Genomic DNA, 20,923 nt, shown 5'->3' on the forward strand with positions numbered 1-20,923 from the left:
AGCAATTCCTCAAAAAGTTCTTCATTGAGATCATCTAGGAATTCTTCCAGAGCCATCTCAAAAAGTTCGTCCAGGTTTTCTCTGGAATTCCTCCAAGAACTTCTCTATCGATTACTTTAAAAATCTGTTGAAGAAATTTTCATAAATTACTTGGAATATCTCTTACTCCAGTATTTTAAGGAGATTTCTGAAAGTCGTTCTGTAAAATCCGCCAGGTATATCTGAATTCATGGAGGAGTCTCTGAAAAAATCTCAGAATGGACCGCAATGGAACTTATAAGAAAACTTCTGGAAATTTCTTCAGTAACTCCCGACCAGTGTTGAAAAATTCATTTCGTCATATCTCAATTCAATCACCTTCAGCTCATTTTAGAAGCTGAACCTGAGAATATGGGATATGGAAAATTTGTGCGGCTAGACCAGCTCTGCAAGAAAGTCACGGAAAACCCGCTTTTTTTCGAATATTTAAGGTAAATGTCACGAACTACCTTCAAAAAATGCGAATGATATTGACGGTGAATATCATTTGGCATTTTTCAAAGGTAGTCCGTGACATTTACCTTAAATATTGGAAAAATTGCGGTTTTTCCGTGACTTTCTTGCAGAACTGGTTTAGCCGCACAAGTTTTTCATATATCATATTCTCAGGTTCAGCTTCCAAAATGAGCTGTAGGTGGTTGAATTTAGATAAGACGAAATGAATTTTTCAGCACTGCTCCCGACAATATTTTCTATAGAATTCCTGCAGGAACCCTTGGAGGGATTCCTGAAAGATTTATTGACAAATTTTTGAAAATATCGGAAAAAAGATTTATGGAAACATTTTAGGGGATCCTATGCTGACGTTCATGAAAAAAAAAAACCAGATTAATCCACCTAGTGGTGATAGTGCCTTTCTCGTCGAATATGTACTCATGAACTTTTCGTCGACGTTAGCCAAAATGTTCCTGAATCCTGAAAACACTTCATATAGAAAAGCAACAATTTTAGCAAAGCCATCATCGATTTTCGAAACTTATTAATGATACATATTCCGATGTTATGTTCAACAGCAAAACAGAGCTGAAAAATATCAGACCTCTCAGTTGCCTGCTTGACCACCTCAACCCTAGTCGTGTATTGGTGTCATTATGGCCCCATTCCATTTACTACGGCAGCTAATGCATGAAGAAGGTTAACTGTATTCACAATCATAGATCACTTTGTGATCTTCGCAAATGTTTATTTCAGCACACTTTTGGCTATATTTTATTATCATTGGTAACATGATTCATGTAAAATTTGACCTTCCCACGAGAAAAATGCATTCAAATTCTTGAATTTCATTTCCATTCAAATTTCAATCGCAATAAGAAAAGTGAGGGCTCAACCAGCCGCACCCAAATTGTGAGCAGTAACTTCAAAAGCATAAGGAGATAGAAGATTGAAAAACTGTATAAGGTGTTTATGCGATTAAATTATATTTTTTCCATAAAACGTTGATCCATCCTACTATACATTTACACCGCAGGAATCTGAAATGGTGTGATTTGAAGAGATCGCTTTGGTCACGATTTTGTTCTCTTGCATATATAATCTTATAATCTCACCCAACGTTTACATGCTAACATGCTAAATAGCCACAATTTGATTTATCGCTTTGACATTTATTTATTTTTTTTTAAAGACAACTACACCGTCTTCGACCTTGCGGCCTCTACAGACTGAACATTACAAACATTTGACAACGGACAACACATATAACACCCAGTGACCCAGTGAAAAGTTTTCCGTTTGACGAAAAGTTTTCTCCGACTGGAGCGGGAATCGAACCCACACTCCGAGGCTTACGAGACACCTAAACGGCTGACGCCGATAACCGCTCGGCCACGAAGCCCAAAATGGTTGTAACCATTTGTTCACCTTTATAATTTCGCTATTTGATGTGCATCGGTTTTGTTAAATTTTGCGTTTGACCACTTCCGGCGGGACACCTGCAACCGATTCCGGTGGTCTCAAATAATGTCTGGGACTAGGTTTTTGTCAACTGAAAAGCCGAAATTGAATGTGATCTGAGGCTATTTTCTTGCTAACCGTTCGGCAAATTTTTGAAAAAGCCACGATTTTATGTATCGCATGCATGATTTTGGTTCACTTCTATTAAATCACTTCCGATGGAACACCCGCAACCGATTCCGAAATATTATTACAAGTTCTAGATGTAGCCTGAGACTATTTTCTTGTTGACCGTTCATTAGATTATCAAAAACGCCGCTATGGTTTAGTTCCCTTCTATATTTTACCACTTCCGACGCGTTACTCGTCTTGTCACCAGTTCTGAAACACTACCGGTTCTCCCAAATATGGTCTGAGATTATTCGTTGGTTAACCGTTTATCTTGTTGCTGAAAAAATCATTGAAATGTCGCATGTATTGGTTGTCTTTTACATTTGACCATTTCTGGCGGGACACCCGTAATCGGTTCCGTAACACACTGATATGACTTGCGTCTATTTTCTTGCAACTGTTCAACATGTTACTTAAATAGCCGTGATTTGAGCTATCGCATGCATAGGTTTGGTGTCACTTCCGGCCCGGAATCGGTTGCGGAACACTACCGATAGTCTCTTAAATAGTCTGAGACTATATGCTTGCTAAAGTTTATTAGGTTATCAAAAAAGCCATGGGTTTGGTTCAATTTTGTATTTTTGATTTGGAAGAAAACCGAAGAATGAGCTTCGCTCAAACTTCAGTGCATTACTAGCGAACTTAAGGTGAGATGAGACGGACTCACCATGGTACTCAGAAACATTTTTCCTTTGTGAAAACAAAAACCAATTCCACACAGTATTCCGGACTAGCTAACTTATTGTACCCGTGCGCTTACTGTTTTTGGCAAATAAACACTTTCCAATTTGCGTTTTCGCAAAAAATGCCGATCGACATAACCGAAACAATTTATCCTATAAACAGTGGCTAGCGTACGGTTTCACCTTAATCACCAACACCACATGCTCACTCACGCAAAATTTGGCGCGCTCGCACTGACAGACCCCCAGGTGGGATAAAGTCGTGATTGTCGACACGGCGTCGGACTGAAAACGAAACATCAGGGATGCATGTCGGGTCGGATGAGGAATGACAGAAAGTTCGCTGAAAACTTCGCTTCGCTGGTCCAAGTGGCGAACTCCGATTTGGTGCTGCGAGGTCAATATTTAGCCGCTTTCGGAGGGAAACCCGGAACTATTTTTGGCACTACTGACAGCCCATAATGTGGTTTAGCCCACTTCCTCAATAACCGGTCATCAAGTTGTCGAAAAAGCCGTTATTTGATGTGCCGTATGCAAAAGTTTTGTCAACTTTTATATACGGCCACTTCCGGCGGAGCACCCGGAACAGGTTCCGAAGCACTACCGGTTCAGATATGGTCTGAGACTGTTTTCTTGCTAACTGCTCATCAGGTTATCGAAAATGCCGCAGTTTGATGTGTCGCATGCATGGATTTGGTTCACTTTAATATTTGGCCACTTCCTGCAGGACACCCGGAACCGGTTCCGGAACACTACCGGTTGAGATATGGTCTGAGACTGTTTTCTTGCTAACTGTTCATCAGGTTATCGAAAATGCCGCAATTTGATGTGTCGCATGCATGGATTTGGTTCACTTTAATATTTGGCCACTTCCTGCAGGACACCCGGAACCGGTTCCGGAACACTACCGGTTGAGATATGGTCTGAGACTGTTTTTTTGCTAACTGTTCATCAGGTTATCGAAAATGCCGCAATTTGATGTGTCGCATGCATGGATTTGGTTCGTTTTTATATTTGGCCACTTCCGGCGGGACATCCGGAACCGGTTCTGGAACACTACCGGTTCAGATATGAACTGAAACTGTTTTCTTGCTAACTGCTCATCAGGTTATCGAAAATGCCGCAGTTTGATGTGTCGCATGTATGGATTTGGTTCACTTTTATATTTGGCCACTTCCGGCGGGACATCCGGAACCGGTTCCGGAACACAACCGGTTCAGATATGGTCTGAGACTGTTTTCTTGCTAACTGTTCATCAGGTTATCCAAAATGCCGCAGTTTGATGTGCCGCATGTATGCGTTTGTTACATTTTTATGTATAGTCCCTTCCAAGGGTACTGATCCGGAACACGTAAATGGCCATAACTCCGGAACGGCTGGACCGATCCGATCCATTTTCAATAGGAAACAATGGGACCAGATTCCGCGTCGAATGAACCGTTGGTAATTAAAATCGGTTGAGGTTTACTGTCAAAAAGTGATGTGAGTTTTTTTGTACACACACATACACACACACACACACACATACACACACACAGACATCACCTCAATTCGTCGAGCTGAGTTGATTGGTATATGTGACTTGACCCTCCGGGCCTTCTATCAAAAAGTCGTTTTTGGAGTGAACATATAGCCTTTCTAGTACACTTAGTGTACGAGACCAGCTTTTTACGCTGGCTATAAAACGACAAGGGGTGAATCGATTTTGACATTTCTTGCCGACATTTTTTATAGTAAGATCGGAGTAGGCTGAAAATATAGCTTGTTGATTCAACTGTCAAATATTTTCACCATTTTCTGCGATCGACCATTTTGCATTGTGTTTCTCCCACATTTTATATTTGTAATCTTCTTTTTTATATAATTTTAGCCATTAAATTGAAAGGATCAACATTTAATTGGCAGCCTAGATATCTCTGAACATGCTGCTTTATGTACAACTCGGAGAATTTATTAGATTCAAGGCTGATTTGCTGCTGCTATGGGGGTACGAAAATCAAGTCCGATCCTACTCCTGCGTAGAAGCTCCGTCTTGTCCCAAGCGTGGAACGTTGACCGTGTCGAAAGTTCGTGGCTGGAATATTCTGTCACCTTCGACATCGCTCCCGAATTCCCTATCAGTTCATATCACCGTAACATTCCTAGATCTCAGTAAATCTACAGACAATCTGGTCTTGGTCAATTTGTTCTAGTGTACGTCTTCCTGTTGGGTTATGGAGGGTCACCACAGAGCCGTCTCTTACAAACCGGACAGGAATGGACTATTGAAATATTCATCCAATAAATCTGAGACTTGTAAGCTAGTAGGAACTGCTCCATGACAATAGTTTAGTGCGTAAGCACTTCCAATGTCTTAATAAAACTATGTATGAGACCCAGTCGGTCCTCTACCCGTTCCCGACCAGTCAAACGTGAAAACGAACATTGAAAAATAAAATTTTTGATCATCCATGATAAAGCTTTGGGGATGAGTTATACCTAAGGATCGACTACTCACTCTGAATCAATTCCTCTGCGAGAGCTAGGAAATTACTCAAATTATGTGGAAAATTACTCTGTAACTACATCAATAGAATACAAAAATAGGTAGTCCACATCCAACATGCATAAGTTTTCCTGTTGCCTATTTCGGCTTTGGTATAAAGTAATGTGAAGTATCGTGAATCCGTGAGGGCTCCTGGTGATATTGTTATTACAGAGTCAACTCTGTATCAAAATGTCCATGGCGTGGCACAACTAAGTAAAAATTTGGTCGTAATCATAGTCCAAGCAAATACCGGCTAAAATTCAAAACCAGTGCTAGGATTCCACATTATGCACACCCGGCATCATCCTGTCCCGGCAAAGTAGAATAGGCTTTTGAATCAATCTACTGCCTTCTGCGGCCAGCACCATTGTAAAGTTTTTCACACCTCATAACTCGTGGCATCATGAATGTCCAGTTAAATCAACCTAAAAAGCAAAATATGAAGAATAAAGTATGAAATTATTGCTACTGAATTTCCATTCCCGAAAACTAGAATTAGAATTTTGACGTTTTTCATCAACAATGAGAATTTGCAACACCAAAGAGCTTGCTTCGATTAACCCATAATAAAATTATAGTGTCGGCAAGAATTGTCAGAGAGGGGTGATTCAAAATTTATGGAAAGCTAGCGTAAAAAGCTGGATTCAAAGAGTTTCTGGAGATATTTCCAAAGGAATTCCTGAAGAAGTTTCAGAAGGAATTCCTGTAGGAATTCCTGAAGAAATTCTAGATGGAGTTGCTGAATAAATTCATGGAAGTATTTCTGAAAACATTCCTTGAAGAATTCTTGATGGAAGTCCTATAATAATTTATGAATTAACCCTCTAATACCCAATCCTGCCTTTAAACGGGGAATAGTTTGAGCATTTTTGTAATTTTTGTTTCGTGAAAAACCATTTTTGTTTTTTTTTTGGCTGATATTTAGGACTGTTCTGTACATCTCAAAATGGTTTTTGGTGTATTTTAAAGCGTACCCGAGCAGAAGGGAATAACAACAGCATAATACAATGCGATATTTTGGCAAAATAACTGCATAAAGGAATCTTTTATTTTTATGTTATTGACATAACATATTATGTTATAGACTTGCCTGTCATAAGCGGCAAAATAACAAATATCATAACAAAAAAAATGATCCTGGCAGACGAATTTAATAACAACATAATAATAGTGAACTTGGAAAATGTGTCAATAACAAATTTTGAACTTGAAATGTTATTAATAATAATCTAAAATCAAAACTTGTTATGATGTACAGGTAATACAGTACTGGACAGAATAAAATACGCATTGACCGATTTCATACAACATGTTTAAGTTTGGAATCTCTGAATCTCAGCTTCTAGTGCACATATTGACTCTTTTAATAAATTGAAATTTAAAGTGTTAAGAAATAAGATTTGTAAGATTTTCATAGCTATCGCAATCCACTTATTTCGAGAAAAAACGAAAAAAATCATTTTGGTATAAATCTAAGATGATGACCAAGTTCTTCTGCAAAGTTAATGAGACTAACAAAACACACTACTTTTCTGAATAATCCGTTTGGGTAAAACAATTGGAAAATGACAATTTTGCTATTTTTATGAAAATGAACGTTTTGCGACATTTGAAAAAGTTTTTCTCAAGAAGCTGAGATTCAACCCTCAAACAATCAATGCGCACATTTTTTTTCTCTAGTTTTTGTTACTGTCGAAATTATTCTAAAACACTGAGTTGAGATGTTGACTCATTTGCAGTTGGGATGTAATGCCAGGAAAAGGCAGAGAAACTGATGAGTAAATATGCACAAGCTTTCCATCACGAAATGCTGCAAACAACGTAAATCTTGAATGATGCAGTTTTGGTATCAAAGCTTGTTATTGTCGTGCTATTGATGATCAAATATTTTACCAATCATAATAATAAAATAATAACTTAACATGTTTTCCAACAAAATATATTATTCAGATATTATTTCATGAACGTATACTAATACTATGATCATAACAAAATGAGATTGTCCAACAAAATATGTTATGGAGAAGCAATGCTTTGATAAGTCAACAATAACAAAACAAGATATAAAAACAGGTTATGTTATTTCGTAATTATTAATTTGATATTCTCCTCTGCTCGGGTATTTACATTTTTTAAATCATTGAGAAATTGATGTTTTAGTCACCTTTAGAAGTCATTGTTTATTTTGTATTGAATCGCTACAATTAACATATTTTAAATTTTTCCCAAATCATTCTATCCTTGTTAAATAGTTTAAGGGAATCAAATAAACTTTAAAATTATTGTCTTTAAAATTACACGGAAAAAAAAATTTTCTGCGAAAAAAAAAAAATTAATATTATTTCAACAATAATCATAAAATCTCAAAATGTTCTCATCTCAAAAAATCCGGTCCCCAAATTGGCTTCCAGGAAAAATATAAAAGTGTGGGGACGTTCAAAAATAAAAATTGAAAAAATCAAAAACTGAAATTCACGAAATTGAGAATGAAAAAGAATCATCTTCCAAAATCGATTTTAGATGACGAAAAATTTAGATCAAAATCAAAAATTTGGGTATTAGAAGCGATTTCTTCACCCTGGCTTAAGCGTCAAACCAGGTTTAACTATATGGGTAAGCCTGGCTTACCGGTTAACCCGAGGTGAAGAAATCGGCCCTTAGAGGGTTAATAGCTAGAGTATTCCTGGAGAAATCTGGTACCAAAATTCATGGAGAACTTTCTGAAAAACAAATCTCGGCTGAATTCGTGAACGTATTTTTAAAGAAATCACTGAAAGAATGTCTGGAGAAACACTTAAATTTCTGAAAAAAAATCTCAAAAGAAATTATTCATGAAGAAATTTCTGATTCATGAAGAAATTCCTAAAAGTTTTCTGGATCCTGTAAAAATTTCTGATGAAATACATGGAGGAATATCCGGTGCAGCTTCTGAAGAAAGCTGTGTATAAATTTCAGAAAAAATCTCCGAAGAAATATCTATTGGGATCACACAAAAAATCATGAAATAACTTCGGGAGGAATTCCTGGAGACATATTTCATGAAGAAATCTATTGAGTAATCTCTGAAATAGTTATGAAGGAACCAATTGAGGAAATTTCAGAAGTCCCATACAAAAATTTGCCATATGGGGACGGGGTTGTAATTTGACAGTTTTTATATGTCCTAATGTATGGGCTTCCTAAAGAATCAATGAATGCATTTTTGAAGGTTTTCTATAGAAATTCTTTGGAAAATTTATAAAGGAACTTAAGGCATCCCAGAAAATTATTTCTAAAGGGATATTTGAAAGATTTTTTGACTAAATCCCTGGAGAAATTTCTATAAGTATTCTGAACTCTTGATTTTCTGAAAACAGAAACCGCTTTAAGAATGTCAGGAATCCGTGGATGGTTTCAAAAATAATCCCCGAAGAAAGATCTGAAATAATACATGGAGGAATTTCTTAAGCATGGAAGATTTTCGAGAAGAACTTTTAATGATATTTCTGAAGGTTTCTCTTGTGGAATTCTCTGAAGGATATTCTGAAGAAGTTTCTAGAGATATTCATGGAGAATTTGGCGAATATGTTTGTAGACCCCATGAGAGTTATTGATAATCACTTAAGGTTTACAAAAGAATCTCACCTAGTACATTTTGTGACTCAAGATCGTGATGACTAAAGAACAAAAAGGGTGTCGCAAAAGCACGCAAGGCTGCAAAGATCAGGTCATCAGAGGTAGTGCAGTCATTGTTGGTCAAGCCACCGAAAAGTAGAGGAACCTGAGCATGGCGGACATCGACAACAAGAAGGCGTACGACTCAGTAGCACTCGTACCTTCTCAAGGTACTGCAGTTGTACAAGGTAGACGTCAACATCATCAGGCTGATGCAGCACGCGATGGGGATGTGGAGTACTTTTTTTTTTGTTGAAATCGGTTGAGAACTGTTTCCGCAATCGTAGTCACTGCATCGAAGTTTTTGAAAAAAAAAATATCAATTCCGAGATAATCGTGTTTTTGGTTTCAATAGTATAAATCACGCGCCCGTAAAGGGATGTTAGCTTAAATATAAAGTCTTACTTGGTATTTGTACTTGTATATATACATTGTAATGTAGGAATCATCTGTCTTAATCAACGTCATCGCACAACAATTGCAAGCAACTCTACCCACTTTCAGACCCCAAGAAACTAATCGCATCTCAAAGCTCATTTAACGACACCATCAATCCTGCTAACATCCATCGACGGCTACCTCTCCTAGATCACACAGAAAACGACCCCTTCTCCGACTTGCAATAGTTCTGACCGCCCACGATCACCTCTCGCATATTCATGAGCTGCAACGCAGCACCGTCCATCCACCATAACACAACCCACCGCGCAATGGCCATTTTCGCACGCTTCTCGGCGAGACGTCCAACCGTTGGCGTTGTTGGTCATCATTTTCACAAATTTATACCCCTGTTTAGACCGTTAAAAGCAGGTAATTGAAGAGAATTAAAAACGGATATTTATCGACCTTGCCACGGTTCATCCCGTACACCCGACGGGGGTAATGATAGCAGAGCTCGACAACTTCAGTTAACCGACGACGACGGCGAAGACTAAGCCGGCCAAGCCGGCCGGCCGGCTGTGGAGTAGTGATTTATGAATCACGAGTTCACGCCTGGGCTGTGATTTATCGTCCGGAGGGAAAAGAGCAACAAACAGTTTGACAGCTCTACAATGAGAGTGTGTTTTCTTTGCAATTTCTGGGGGGTCAATCATGAAACACCATGGTTGGTGGTGAGGAGAAGTGATCTCATTTGGGTTCACTGGAGGAGGTGGAGGATCCTTGCTCTTGGCTGGGAGCTCTGGGAAGCATCTTCCTGATGAAGCTCATCGGAGCTTCGAACGTTTTCGAGCTTAGGAGCGATGACGATGGGGATGATGGTGGTTTGGTGTTGGCCTGTGTTAGGTCCCTGATTGTTTTGTCGTGATACTGCCGGAGGTAGTTGAATTTGTGCCCGACGGTGGGCGGTCGGATGGCCAGACGGATCATCAGAGCGTCCTTTTTGAGGAAACCGCCGTCCAGGAGCTCTTCGCGGGAGACGAAGTTCTTCCACCCGAAGGGCATCCACGGTTGGAAGTTGTGCTCGAGGGATTTCTTGATGCATTTTTTGGGGGATTCGTTGATGAGGTCCACGGAGAATTCGTATCTGTGTATGAAGATATAGATTGTCATTAGCTATTGGGTACAAACAAGCATGGAAGAGTAAACTTACATGTTGGGAATTCCTTCCACGAGTTCCAGGAATATGCAAGCAAATATGCCTTTGACATCTCCGTTGCCTCCGGGGAAGACCTGAAGTCTCCACATTCCACCAAGGTCATCTCGGAGAGTATCCGAGTACAAGCAACTATAGTTGTTGCAGGCCTCGGTGACGTTTCGAATGCAGCAAATCTCGTTGATGCAATCAACGGAACATTCCCTGAAAGGGTAAACATCGATTCAGATCAATATCCCTCGAACACCTCATAAACCCTCTGAAGACACGTACTCCCTCAAAGCAGAATTGTAACGTTCCAGCTTATCCGCATACTTCCGCAAACAGTCGTACTTTTCGATCAGGTGCGGTGACCGAACCGAGAATCGTATCTCGAAGCAGTCGTTCTCAACGAACTCGTCCAGCAGCAGCTTCTGGTCCACGAAATGGTTCTGGCCCCAGCCCTTGCGCAGCTGGAAGTAGTCTTCGTCTTCGTAGAAATGCGGTGTGACGCGATGTGGCAGTTCGATGGTGAAGTGGTATCTGAGGGAAGATAAGGGAAAGAGGATGGGGTTTGTTACGACTTGATTTGTATGGTTAGAAAGTATAACATTTTTTGAAGATTATTCTTTGCATCATTTGAACAAATATTAAACAAGTAAACAAGAGAAATGCTAGAATAGCTCGGTTCCAGAAGCTTTAAGAAGCCTGAATATAAGAACCATATTGGCTTACTTACATACTTATTAGACCTGTTCACTTTGAAACTTTTTTTCTCCGATTCTCCGTGACACATCAAATTATCAATCCACATGCAAAAACAAGTCTTCAGTCCAAAATTGAGCCAGATTGATAATGATTTAAAGGTGTATCAAATCGATTTTGTGTTTTTTTAACCGTTTTCACAGAAATTTACTCATAAATCCAGAAAATTGCTCCGAAAGGGTGCCAAAAATACCGTTAGAATATAGTTAGTATAATGCTCTACAACTTTGCCGAAGACACTACGGTGTTTAAATTGCTTATTTCGAAGTTATTCAATAATTTTAGTTGAGAAATCACGATATTTGTACTATTTTACATATAAAAGTCATGTAATTTTACATTATTTTAAGTGACTAAATTAATTAGCTATTTCTCCTTTGTGTAACGAACATTTCGTCCATACATTGTTTTTGTGTAGGAATTCGTTTTCAATGACTAATTATCAAAAGTATGTCACGTTGATACTAAAAATCGCGTAGAGTTGCCAGCACGAATTAAAACAAAGTTACCCATGATTAAGACGTCATGCCATCGTATTCTAATGTCGTTTGATTCAAGTATCCGAAATGGCGCAGATGATAAGGCTCGAGCCTGCGGATCAGAAGGTCCCAGGTTCAAGCTCAAATACATAATAAACTTTTTTTCTTTCTTTGTAGCAGTTAGGAAGATGAATCTGCCATGAGCCATGGCCCATGACTTACACGCAATCTCCCAAATAATGATGATCGGGACCTGCCAATTAAGCCCATTCCAGGACTAGCTAGATATTTAGTTTACTTGTTGACAAGAAATCGTGTCGACGAGATCAGCTGGTCGAAATATTGGACATCTGTTTGATACCGATTAATTTAGCTAAAACAATTCAATACGATGATGGAACTGCTTCTTGATGCAAAATTTATCATACAACTGTGGAGATTACTTCCATCTATCTAGCTACAAGCAACACAACTACACGATAAAGGGAAACTTCATTCTTACTATGCACTCTACGGTTTCGAAACAAGGCTATGATGCCAAATTGCAATGAGATGCAGAGCGTAGTCTCATTAACTTACAACTGGATCGAGACGCAAAAAATCCTATTCCAGGGCTCGAACCTTGAATCTTCGAATCGGCAGTCTCATGCTCAACCATCTACACCAAATTGAAACTTATGCAGATGCGACAAAGAAATGTAATGACGTTTTAATCATGGGTAACTTTGTTTAATTTTGTGCTGGCAACTCTATGAGATTTTTAGTATCAACGTGACATACTTTTGATAATTAGTCAATGAAAACGAATTCCTACACTAAAATGATGTATGGACGAAATGTTCGTAACACATAGGAGGAATAGCTAATTAATTTAGTCACTTAAAACAATGTAAATTTACATGACTTTTACATGAAAAATCGTAAAAATATCGTATTTTTTCGCGATTTTTTAACGAAAATTGTTGAATAACTTTGAAATAAGCAATTTAAACACCGTAGTGTCTTCGGCAGAGTATTGTTCCAACTGTTTTTGAACGGTGTTTTTGGTAACTTTTCGGTGCAATTTTTTGGATATTGGAGTACATTTTCGTGAAAATGCTCGAAAAAAACACAAAATCGATTTGATACACCTCTAAACCTTTACCAATTTAGCTCATTTTTGGACTGAAGACTTGTTTTTGAATGTGGATTGATAATTTGATGTGACACGGGTAGGTAAAAAAAAGTGAACAGGTCTAATACTTATGTGTTCAGACAGGTTCATGAAACATTTAATATGGTATGCAGAAACTGAACTGAGCCTTAGTTTGATTGACAGACCATAGTATCACCAGTGTTTCTAGACTCACAGAAGAACCGAACGAGACAGCTGCTTGGGAATAACAGGCTACTTCAGTGTGTGAGTGGAAACAGTTGTTCGGTAGAGGGTTCACGTTGGTGCGTGAATGCCAGGTGTAAGGCTTTTAGAATTAGCGTTTAAGTTAAAATACACATTAATATAAACAAAAAAAAGGTATAAGGCTATAGATTCCACGCTGTTTACTATGAAGATGTGATGTGTGGCTTCGTGGCCGTGCACTTAGTGTCACCAAGCCTTTAGTCGCATCGTGCTGAGGGGCGTGGGTTCGATTCTCACCGCAGCTGTCAGGAAAAGTTTTCGGTTGTGCCACTGGGCGTTGCATGCTAGTCGTTGTCTAGTGTCGTGCTTCCTTCAAAAAGCGAATAGCTTACTGCAAGCATTAAACGTGTCCGTGTCTTAAGATGATGTGGCACAGTTCATCTTACAGCTATGCAATCATAACCTGAAGGCTTAATATGACTAGACTGTACTGTGAAGTTGAAACGGAGCTAAATAGGCCTTTTCAACCCGTTTCTTGTACAAGCAATGGCTGTTACATATTAAAAGAGGGAAGAAATTTGCTTTGTTACATGCGCTTATTCACGTCATATCAGATGGACAATACCCGATTGTTACAGATATTTCAACTTACTCTTGCCAATGACTCATTAGATGGAAGCATAAGGATTTAGACTATCGATAACTAGCCTGTTTAGCACTGAAAATCTAATAATTACGCAAAGTTTCACGTTTTCCGTATAACGAAGGCAACCGCACCAAAGTATCAGCTTGTCAAATCGTTCTTCATCACCATCCAATTTACACTTCACCTGATTCACTGATTGATCTGACCTTCAATTCACACCCTACAAAAGCTCTGTGGAACTTCAAGGTTGGATTACACTGCTGCAGAATGTAGAAAACCCTGCTCAATTAATCGGATAAATTATTTTTCCCGTCGCTAAAATGTAAACAAACAAGTTTTCTTCGTCAAAGGGAACTCGCAAACAAATGTGTACGTAGGTTTTCTGCATTGTCTGAAACAATCACAGAGAAATATTTCTCCTTTGCACTGTGATAGCGTTCTAGCTATATCTATTTCAATTCAAAAACTTGAAATACTATTTTGAATACTATATTTTTATTTTGATTACGAAGAATTTGATCGACTTTTCTAATTAACAACAACGGCCAAATAATTAGTTTTAACTATCCCGTGTACCATGTTACGTAGAAAGTGTGCTGGGAATTGAATTCAGGTTGTGCCGAAAATAGACGTGGACTAGACGAAAACAGAATTCGAGTGACAATTATTTAATATTTTTTATTTTAACGTGGCCCGGCGAGACGCAAGAATAAATTCGATCATTATTGGTCGGTGCCTAGTATGACGAGAATTGGATAAAAGCCCTACTGTGTCGTGTAAGTAGAGAAAAGGGAGAGAGTAAATAGAAAAATGCAAAAAAGAGGGGAGAGACGGATAAGGAATTGAACCCAAAACCGTATACACACAAATTTGAAATGTTTGTCACTAGACCATCAAGCCCGTCCTTGGTACTTATGTAGATATGAAATTTGATGAAGAAAGTTGAAGATTTGTGGCGTATTTACATGGCAATTATGTTCCTTCTTCATGCAGCAGTTAAGACTTTCAATTTAACATTTTATGAGCCCTCATTTACTCAATTCTTTGACGAATTTCAAGATGGTATTTTAGAAGCATTTGTTGAATTTGTGTTTTGTCTCTTTCTCTGATTTAAATGAGATCTTTAAGATATTTTTGAGATCATTCTTGGACAGTAGAGATTCTCCTAGGTTTTTTTGTAGTTGTTTTTTTTTTAAATCTTGTTGTACAAGTAGTTTACAAGATTGTGTAATTATTTGACTGGATGATTTCTCAATTTTCACTGGCTCTCGCAGTCTAGGGGATCAAAACGAATAGTTTTGTTCTGCCCGACGTTTCGGCACTTTGTATTTGGCCTTTTTCAAGGGTGGAACTGTCTACCGTTTTTCGTTTTTAGTTCTTGCCTTGCCGTTTCTTGCATTTGGAGCTTCTTGTATGCAGTTTTAAACATTTATACAATTATTGGTAGAAATTGGGGCACTATTTCTAACGACCAGCACTACACTGTTCTTAGAGATGTTTTTTAACTGCTATTATTTTTTCTTTTTTTTTGCTGCACGCCATCTTCAAAATGGCAATTAAACATCATCTCTAAGAACAGTGTAGTGCAAGTCGTTAGAAATAGTTAGTGCCCCAATTTCTACCAATAATTGTATAAATGTTTAAAACTGCATACAAGAAGCTCCAAATGCACAAAACGGCAAGGCAAGAACTAAAATCGAAAAACGGTAGACAGTTCCACCCTTGAAAAAGGCCAAAAACAAAGTGCCGAAACGTCGGGCAGAACAAAACCATCTGTTTTAATCCCCTAGACTGCGAGAGCCAGTTAAAAAAAGTAATTTACAAGTGATTTGAAGAACCTATTAATAAGCTTCCATCAAGATCACGATAAGTTTCTAACAGAAATCAAATTGTTGGAAATTATTATGCTCCAATTTTAAGATTTTTTTTTCCCAAAAAATCAGCTTTACAATCACTTCAAACTCGCAATTCATTTTTGTTTTCAATGTAATTTGGCTATCCACCAATATAAATACAGGTCGGACTCGATTATCCGGAGTGAGATTCTGATGCTTCTCAAACATATATCTGGGGAACGAAGAGCTATATAGAGCTGAAATTTTGACATTTTATCAAGCCAACTTCGATTAGTTATCAGTCAAAATTCAAGCTTCTTACAGCATTCCGTTTGCGAGATATTATTTTGGGAAGCGCCAGAACCCTACTCCGGATAATCGAGTCCGACCTGTAGTATCATAAAATATTGAAAAGATTTTTTACTATTATTTACTTTGCAAGGCTAGATTTATAATATGTATCTGACAAGGGACCCCTAAAGACCATGCTGAAGGTGACGGGTTTGATTCCTGGCCGATCCAGGAACTTTTTTTTTTTTTTTTGTCTGTATTAACGAGATTTTTAACCCTAGGCTAGTTCATCTCGGGACCCACGTTTTACTTCCCTTCCGAAGGAAGAACCCACATTTTGTGAGTATGTCGGGAGTGGGATTCGATCCCAGGTCCTCGGCGTGATAGTCAAGTGTTCTAACCACCACACCAGGTCCGCTCCACATCCAGGAACTTTTCGTAAAGGAAATTACCTAGACTTCCTTGGGCATAGAGTACCTGCATACCTGCCACACGATATACTCATGCAAAATGAACATTGGCAGAAGAAGCTCTCTGTTAATAACTGTGGAAGTGCTTATATAACATTAAACTGGGAAGCAGGCTTTGTCCTAGTTGGAACTTTACGCCAATGCTATGCATATGCTCTAACGGACCCGAAAACATGGATATTGTCTAACGGCAACTCATAATGGACCCCCAATCGGATTGGAAAAGGAACAAGAGTCACACATCAACATGCTCGTGCTCATCATTCTGCCATGGACAGGGTAGAAAAGTGACTGCAGCGCAAAAGGCAACCAGCTCAATATAGTAGAATTGGAATAGAGCAATTTAGGCGCTGTATAAAGTGTAAATACAGCCACCAAATGGAATCGCTTACGCAGTGCCCTAGTGGACAAAAAGAGCTGTAAATTAGGTTAAGTGATTGAAAAAAAAATCGAACATTTGAATTGATTAGTACTTACACTTAGAAAAAATCATGTAAATTTCCGTCACTCTGGATGCACATATTCAAGCAACACATATGACGTAAATTTTAACGCCCAAGTGACGTTATTTTCTGTCACATTTGACCGAACATTTAGTCATATGAAACGTAATGATGCACGATTCAGAAATTGTTTACATCATATTGAACTCAATTTTACAAAAATGACGTATTATTAAGTCAGAAGACCTATAAATTTACGTTACTAAATTGTTTACGTCCTGTGCAATAAATTTACGTCACGAGTAATTTTGATTGTTTCGTAATGTGTATGTTTTTTTCTAGCTCAATGCATGTCTAAGAGTAACCGGGAACTTCCTGGAGTTTAGACCATCGAAACTACACACGTAACTAGTTGACTCCTAGAGCATTACACTAAAATGTCCTTAAACTTAAAATTCACCTTAAAATCTGTGATGCTCTCTGAAATTCTAGGGAGCCCCTCTGAAACTCTCCGAACCTTGAAACACCTCTGAAACCCCCTTGAAATCTCCGTAGAGGGCACATAAAAGTCTGTGGAGCCCAGGGATGCCATACGTACAGATTTATCTGTATTATACAGATTTTTGAGCATCCGTACAGATTTCATTTTATATGAAATACAGATTTTCGAGCTAGAGGACCTATTTTATTTTTGTATGGGATACAGATTCTTCTCCCAAATTTTGTATGGGATACAGATTTTTGGAAATAGTCATAAAGATTTTTCAAAAAATCATCTGGCATCCCTGGTGGAGCCCCCTAAAATCGCGGTAAACCTTCTGAAACTTCCCGGAAACCCCTAAAACCCCTCCGAAACGCTCTGAAATGAATTGAATCGCTTTGAAATACTTTGAACCGTTTCTGCAAACCTCCTGAAAAGCCCTGAAGCTCACACGAAAGCCTGTGAAGCACCATGAAGCCTTCGAAACCCCCTCTGAAACCTGCTGAAATGCCCTGAAACGCATTGAAATGCCCTGCAACGTCTCTGGATCCTCCTAAAGCCTCATTGAAGCTCACTTGAAAGCATGTGAAATGAAATTTCGAACAGTCTATAAAAATGAAGCGATTTATTGACAAAATTACCAACTGTTGATGCCAAAGAGGTCAAATCATGTTGCTACTATGCCCGCAAAGTCGAGCAGATGCGTTCCCATCTAATGTAGTCCAATTTGTTTGGGAAGAAACATAAAAACGGGCATTTTCATAAGTCTGAGTCCCAGCTTTCTCGCCTTTTTGAATAATTTTTAGGACAATAAAGGCAAATTTGATTCTTGACCGGAGACCATTACTTTAACCCTCCTAAGACGTTATGTTTTTCGCACCACGATGCCTTAGTGCACGTTCAGTGTACCTGTCTGGATCATATTGATCCTACCATCCTACTAGGGTTAACAAAATAGCATAATAGATTGGCCATACCTGACCAAATGATAAGTGTTCCGTGTTACATGTGTAGTGTATACAAACTGACCAACCTCAATAAAGTGCTTCGTTGTTGTATTCGTTGAACTGCTGTGAACTGTTCAATCAGTGAATCGTCCCAGCAACCGACCCTAGACAAACGCTTGAGTGTGTGCGGTAACATGAACTATCATTATTTGATTAAATTAACCAAGATCTCATAGAAGATCTATGAAGTTAATAGATCCTTTTTGTCCTAGTTCAAATTGTGTTTCGAGTGCTTGTAGACCAATAGTCAATAGTTTTTGTTAGATGCTGATTAGAGTTATTTCGCTATTCTGAACTGATTAATCGAACTTAAAAATTCCGTGGAGCAATATTGTTAACATAAAATCTTCGAGTAAAAAACAACTTGAAGTTAAAATTTCTGTTTAAAATAGTATCCACAACTACAAAATATAATACAACATATTAATAAGACATTCTTTTATTTATTTCCAGGTACTTCAGAGATTTACGCGACAAGAAGAAGTATGTAGTAATGTCGTTTTCGTTTTTGATTCAGTTCCAACCTGGGTTGGAACTGGATCAGATCACAGTTTCAACCCCAACCCGACTTCGGTTTCGCTTGTACTAAAGTTTGTTTGACGTTGTTTATTTACACATTTTCCGCCGATCCAGTTCCAACCCAGGTTCAAAAACGAATTCGACATAAGTATGTACAGTGTCCTGCCTTCTATATTTGCTTGTTGGTTGAACCTATTGTTATTTCTAAGTGTAGCATTATCGTTTGACAGTTGACAACAGTGTTGATGTAGATAAATATTATACTTCACGTGTTAGTTTGCCTTCTATTTGTCAGAAAATATTTATCCGTAAAATTGAATTGGCACGTTTCAGCATACAGCTTTCTAGTTTGGCTGTATTGTGAACGCGTTGAATTTATTATTTTTTTTTTAAATTTGTCTGATGAATTTGAGATTCGAATTTTAATATTCATGGAAAGCCGCTGCAGACCGACTCCAAATATTTGTCAAGTAAGATTCAAATAAGTTGAAAGATCCTTTGAAACACTACTTCACCCATGCTTATAGAATGTTGTATTTCTAGAATTGATTCGTTCCATTCAATACTAAATGAATAATTCAGGGAGGCCAAAGAATACAATTTTGCTATTGATGTGAAGTTTATTATCGTATCTCTTTTGTTGCTACCTCAAACGACCAGTGTGCAACCCTTAATTTTATTATAAACCAAACTAAACGTTATTCACGTTTGTGAATCACTTTCCGACCAAATTCCCCGAACACACAAAAATAAACAACTGCACCGGCAGCAGCTACCTACCTTCCTTCCACCCCTTCGTACAGCTGCATAAACACGCTGACGCTCTTGTTCCTGGCATCGTCGAACCCGTTCGGGTGAATCTCCAACCGCCATGTGTTGCCCAAATCATCCCGCACCAGATCCGAGTACTGCACCTGATTGCCCATGCGTGCTTGGTGGAAATTTCTCACCGTGAATCGCCACACGACCGGCGCTGGCAACAACTTGCAGTAGAACTTATGCTCCGGAACGTTCGGAGCTAGAAGGTCCAGCTTTTTCTTCAGAACATGGCACTGCGTCTGCAGTTGCTGCTGTTCCGGTTCCAGAGCCGGATCCTTGGAAATGCTATCCTGTAAGGCATACAACGAAATCTCCAGCTTGTTCAACTCCTTGGCCAGAATGTCGCTCCATGCGTCCACTTCTGCCAGCTTGCCATTGTATTGCTGATTTACATCCCTGAATTCCTGCTGCACCAAAATGTTGATCGATTTTATGACTCCATCTTTCGACTTCTTCAGCGCATCTCGTCTTCCATCCAGGGTTCGGTTGATCCTTTCGGAAGCAGCTGAAAATGCGCCCTGTGCGATGTGCAGCTCATCCTTCAGGTTAACTTTATGGGCGTTCGCATGCCCCAAGGGCTTCGTCACCAAATTCCGCAACGATTCGATACTATTCCCCCAGCGGAACTTCACAAACTCCGCCAAGCTAACCGTGCCCAAGCAGTTGGGACACGCTTCCTTGCCGGACTTTAGCAACCAATCCCGAATACACCCGTAGCAGAAAAACTTGGAACACTTCGGACAGAGATGCGGATCGTCCGTCGTCTTCAAACAGATCTGACACTCTAAACTATCGGTTAGCTCCTGCAGTAGCTGTTGCTGCTGCTGCTGTTGTTGTTGTAGTTGTGATGCCTCACCGGCCATTTTGCCAAATCAGCTTCCGTTGGTTGTGCTCTCAATTCCACTTGCTTATCTCGATCCGATCGACGCTGTGTCTACTACGCCACGCTACATCCGTTACCCGATGCGCTCGAAGTTCTCTGACCTTGATACGTTATCTCGCGTCGATGCACTATCACGAATAACCTATCTCAACGAGGGGGACCTTCTTTTTCCACTATTTGTTTGTACACTCCCAGCAAAAAACAAAAAGTCGAACTTCTTTGCGATCAATCCTCGAGAAAACTAACCGCGCCGAAAACGCCAAATGCGCCAAACAATTTCTCGCCACCTCGGTACGGGTGGGGTTCTATTTTTGGACACCGTTCAACGGCGCAAGTGCGTTCTAGAGCCGGTGAACTGTATTGGTGACGTATGCTCATTCAGAGGAAAACCACACCGAGCTGA

The 20,923-nt window shown here is 39.0% G+C and overlaps 2 protein-coding genes across 7 annotated transcripts in view; one reads left to right on the forward strand and one right to left on the reverse strand.

Moving 5' to 3' along the window:
* LOC109622416 (A disintegrin and metalloproteinase with thrombospondin motifs 9) overlaps positions 1-20,923 on the forward strand; it is a 692,060-nt gene that overhangs the window by 314,796 nt on the left and 356,341 nt on the right. The window lies entirely within an intron of this gene.
* LOC109413687 (E3 ubiquitin-protein ligase TRIM37-like) lies at positions 10,005-20,761 on the reverse strand. The gene is made up of 4 exons (XM_019687408.4): positions 19,599-20,761; positions 10,838-11,086; positions 10,562-10,768; positions 10,005-10,495 (listed from the first exon to the last, which is right to left on the reverse strand). The coding sequence occupies exons 1-4, from the start codon at positions 20,498-20,500 to the stop codon at positions 10,099-10,101; spliced, it is 1,755 nt and encodes a 584-aa protein (XP_019542953.3). The 5' UTR covers positions 20,501-20,761; the 3' UTR covers positions 10,005-10,098.

The sequence above is a fragment of the Aedes albopictus genome, chromosome 3, assembly GCF_035046485.1.
Source record: "Aedes albopictus strain Foshan chromosome 3, AalbF5, whole genome shotgun sequence".
NCBI lineage: Eukaryota > Metazoa > Arthropoda > Insecta > Diptera > Culicidae > Aedes > Aedes albopictus.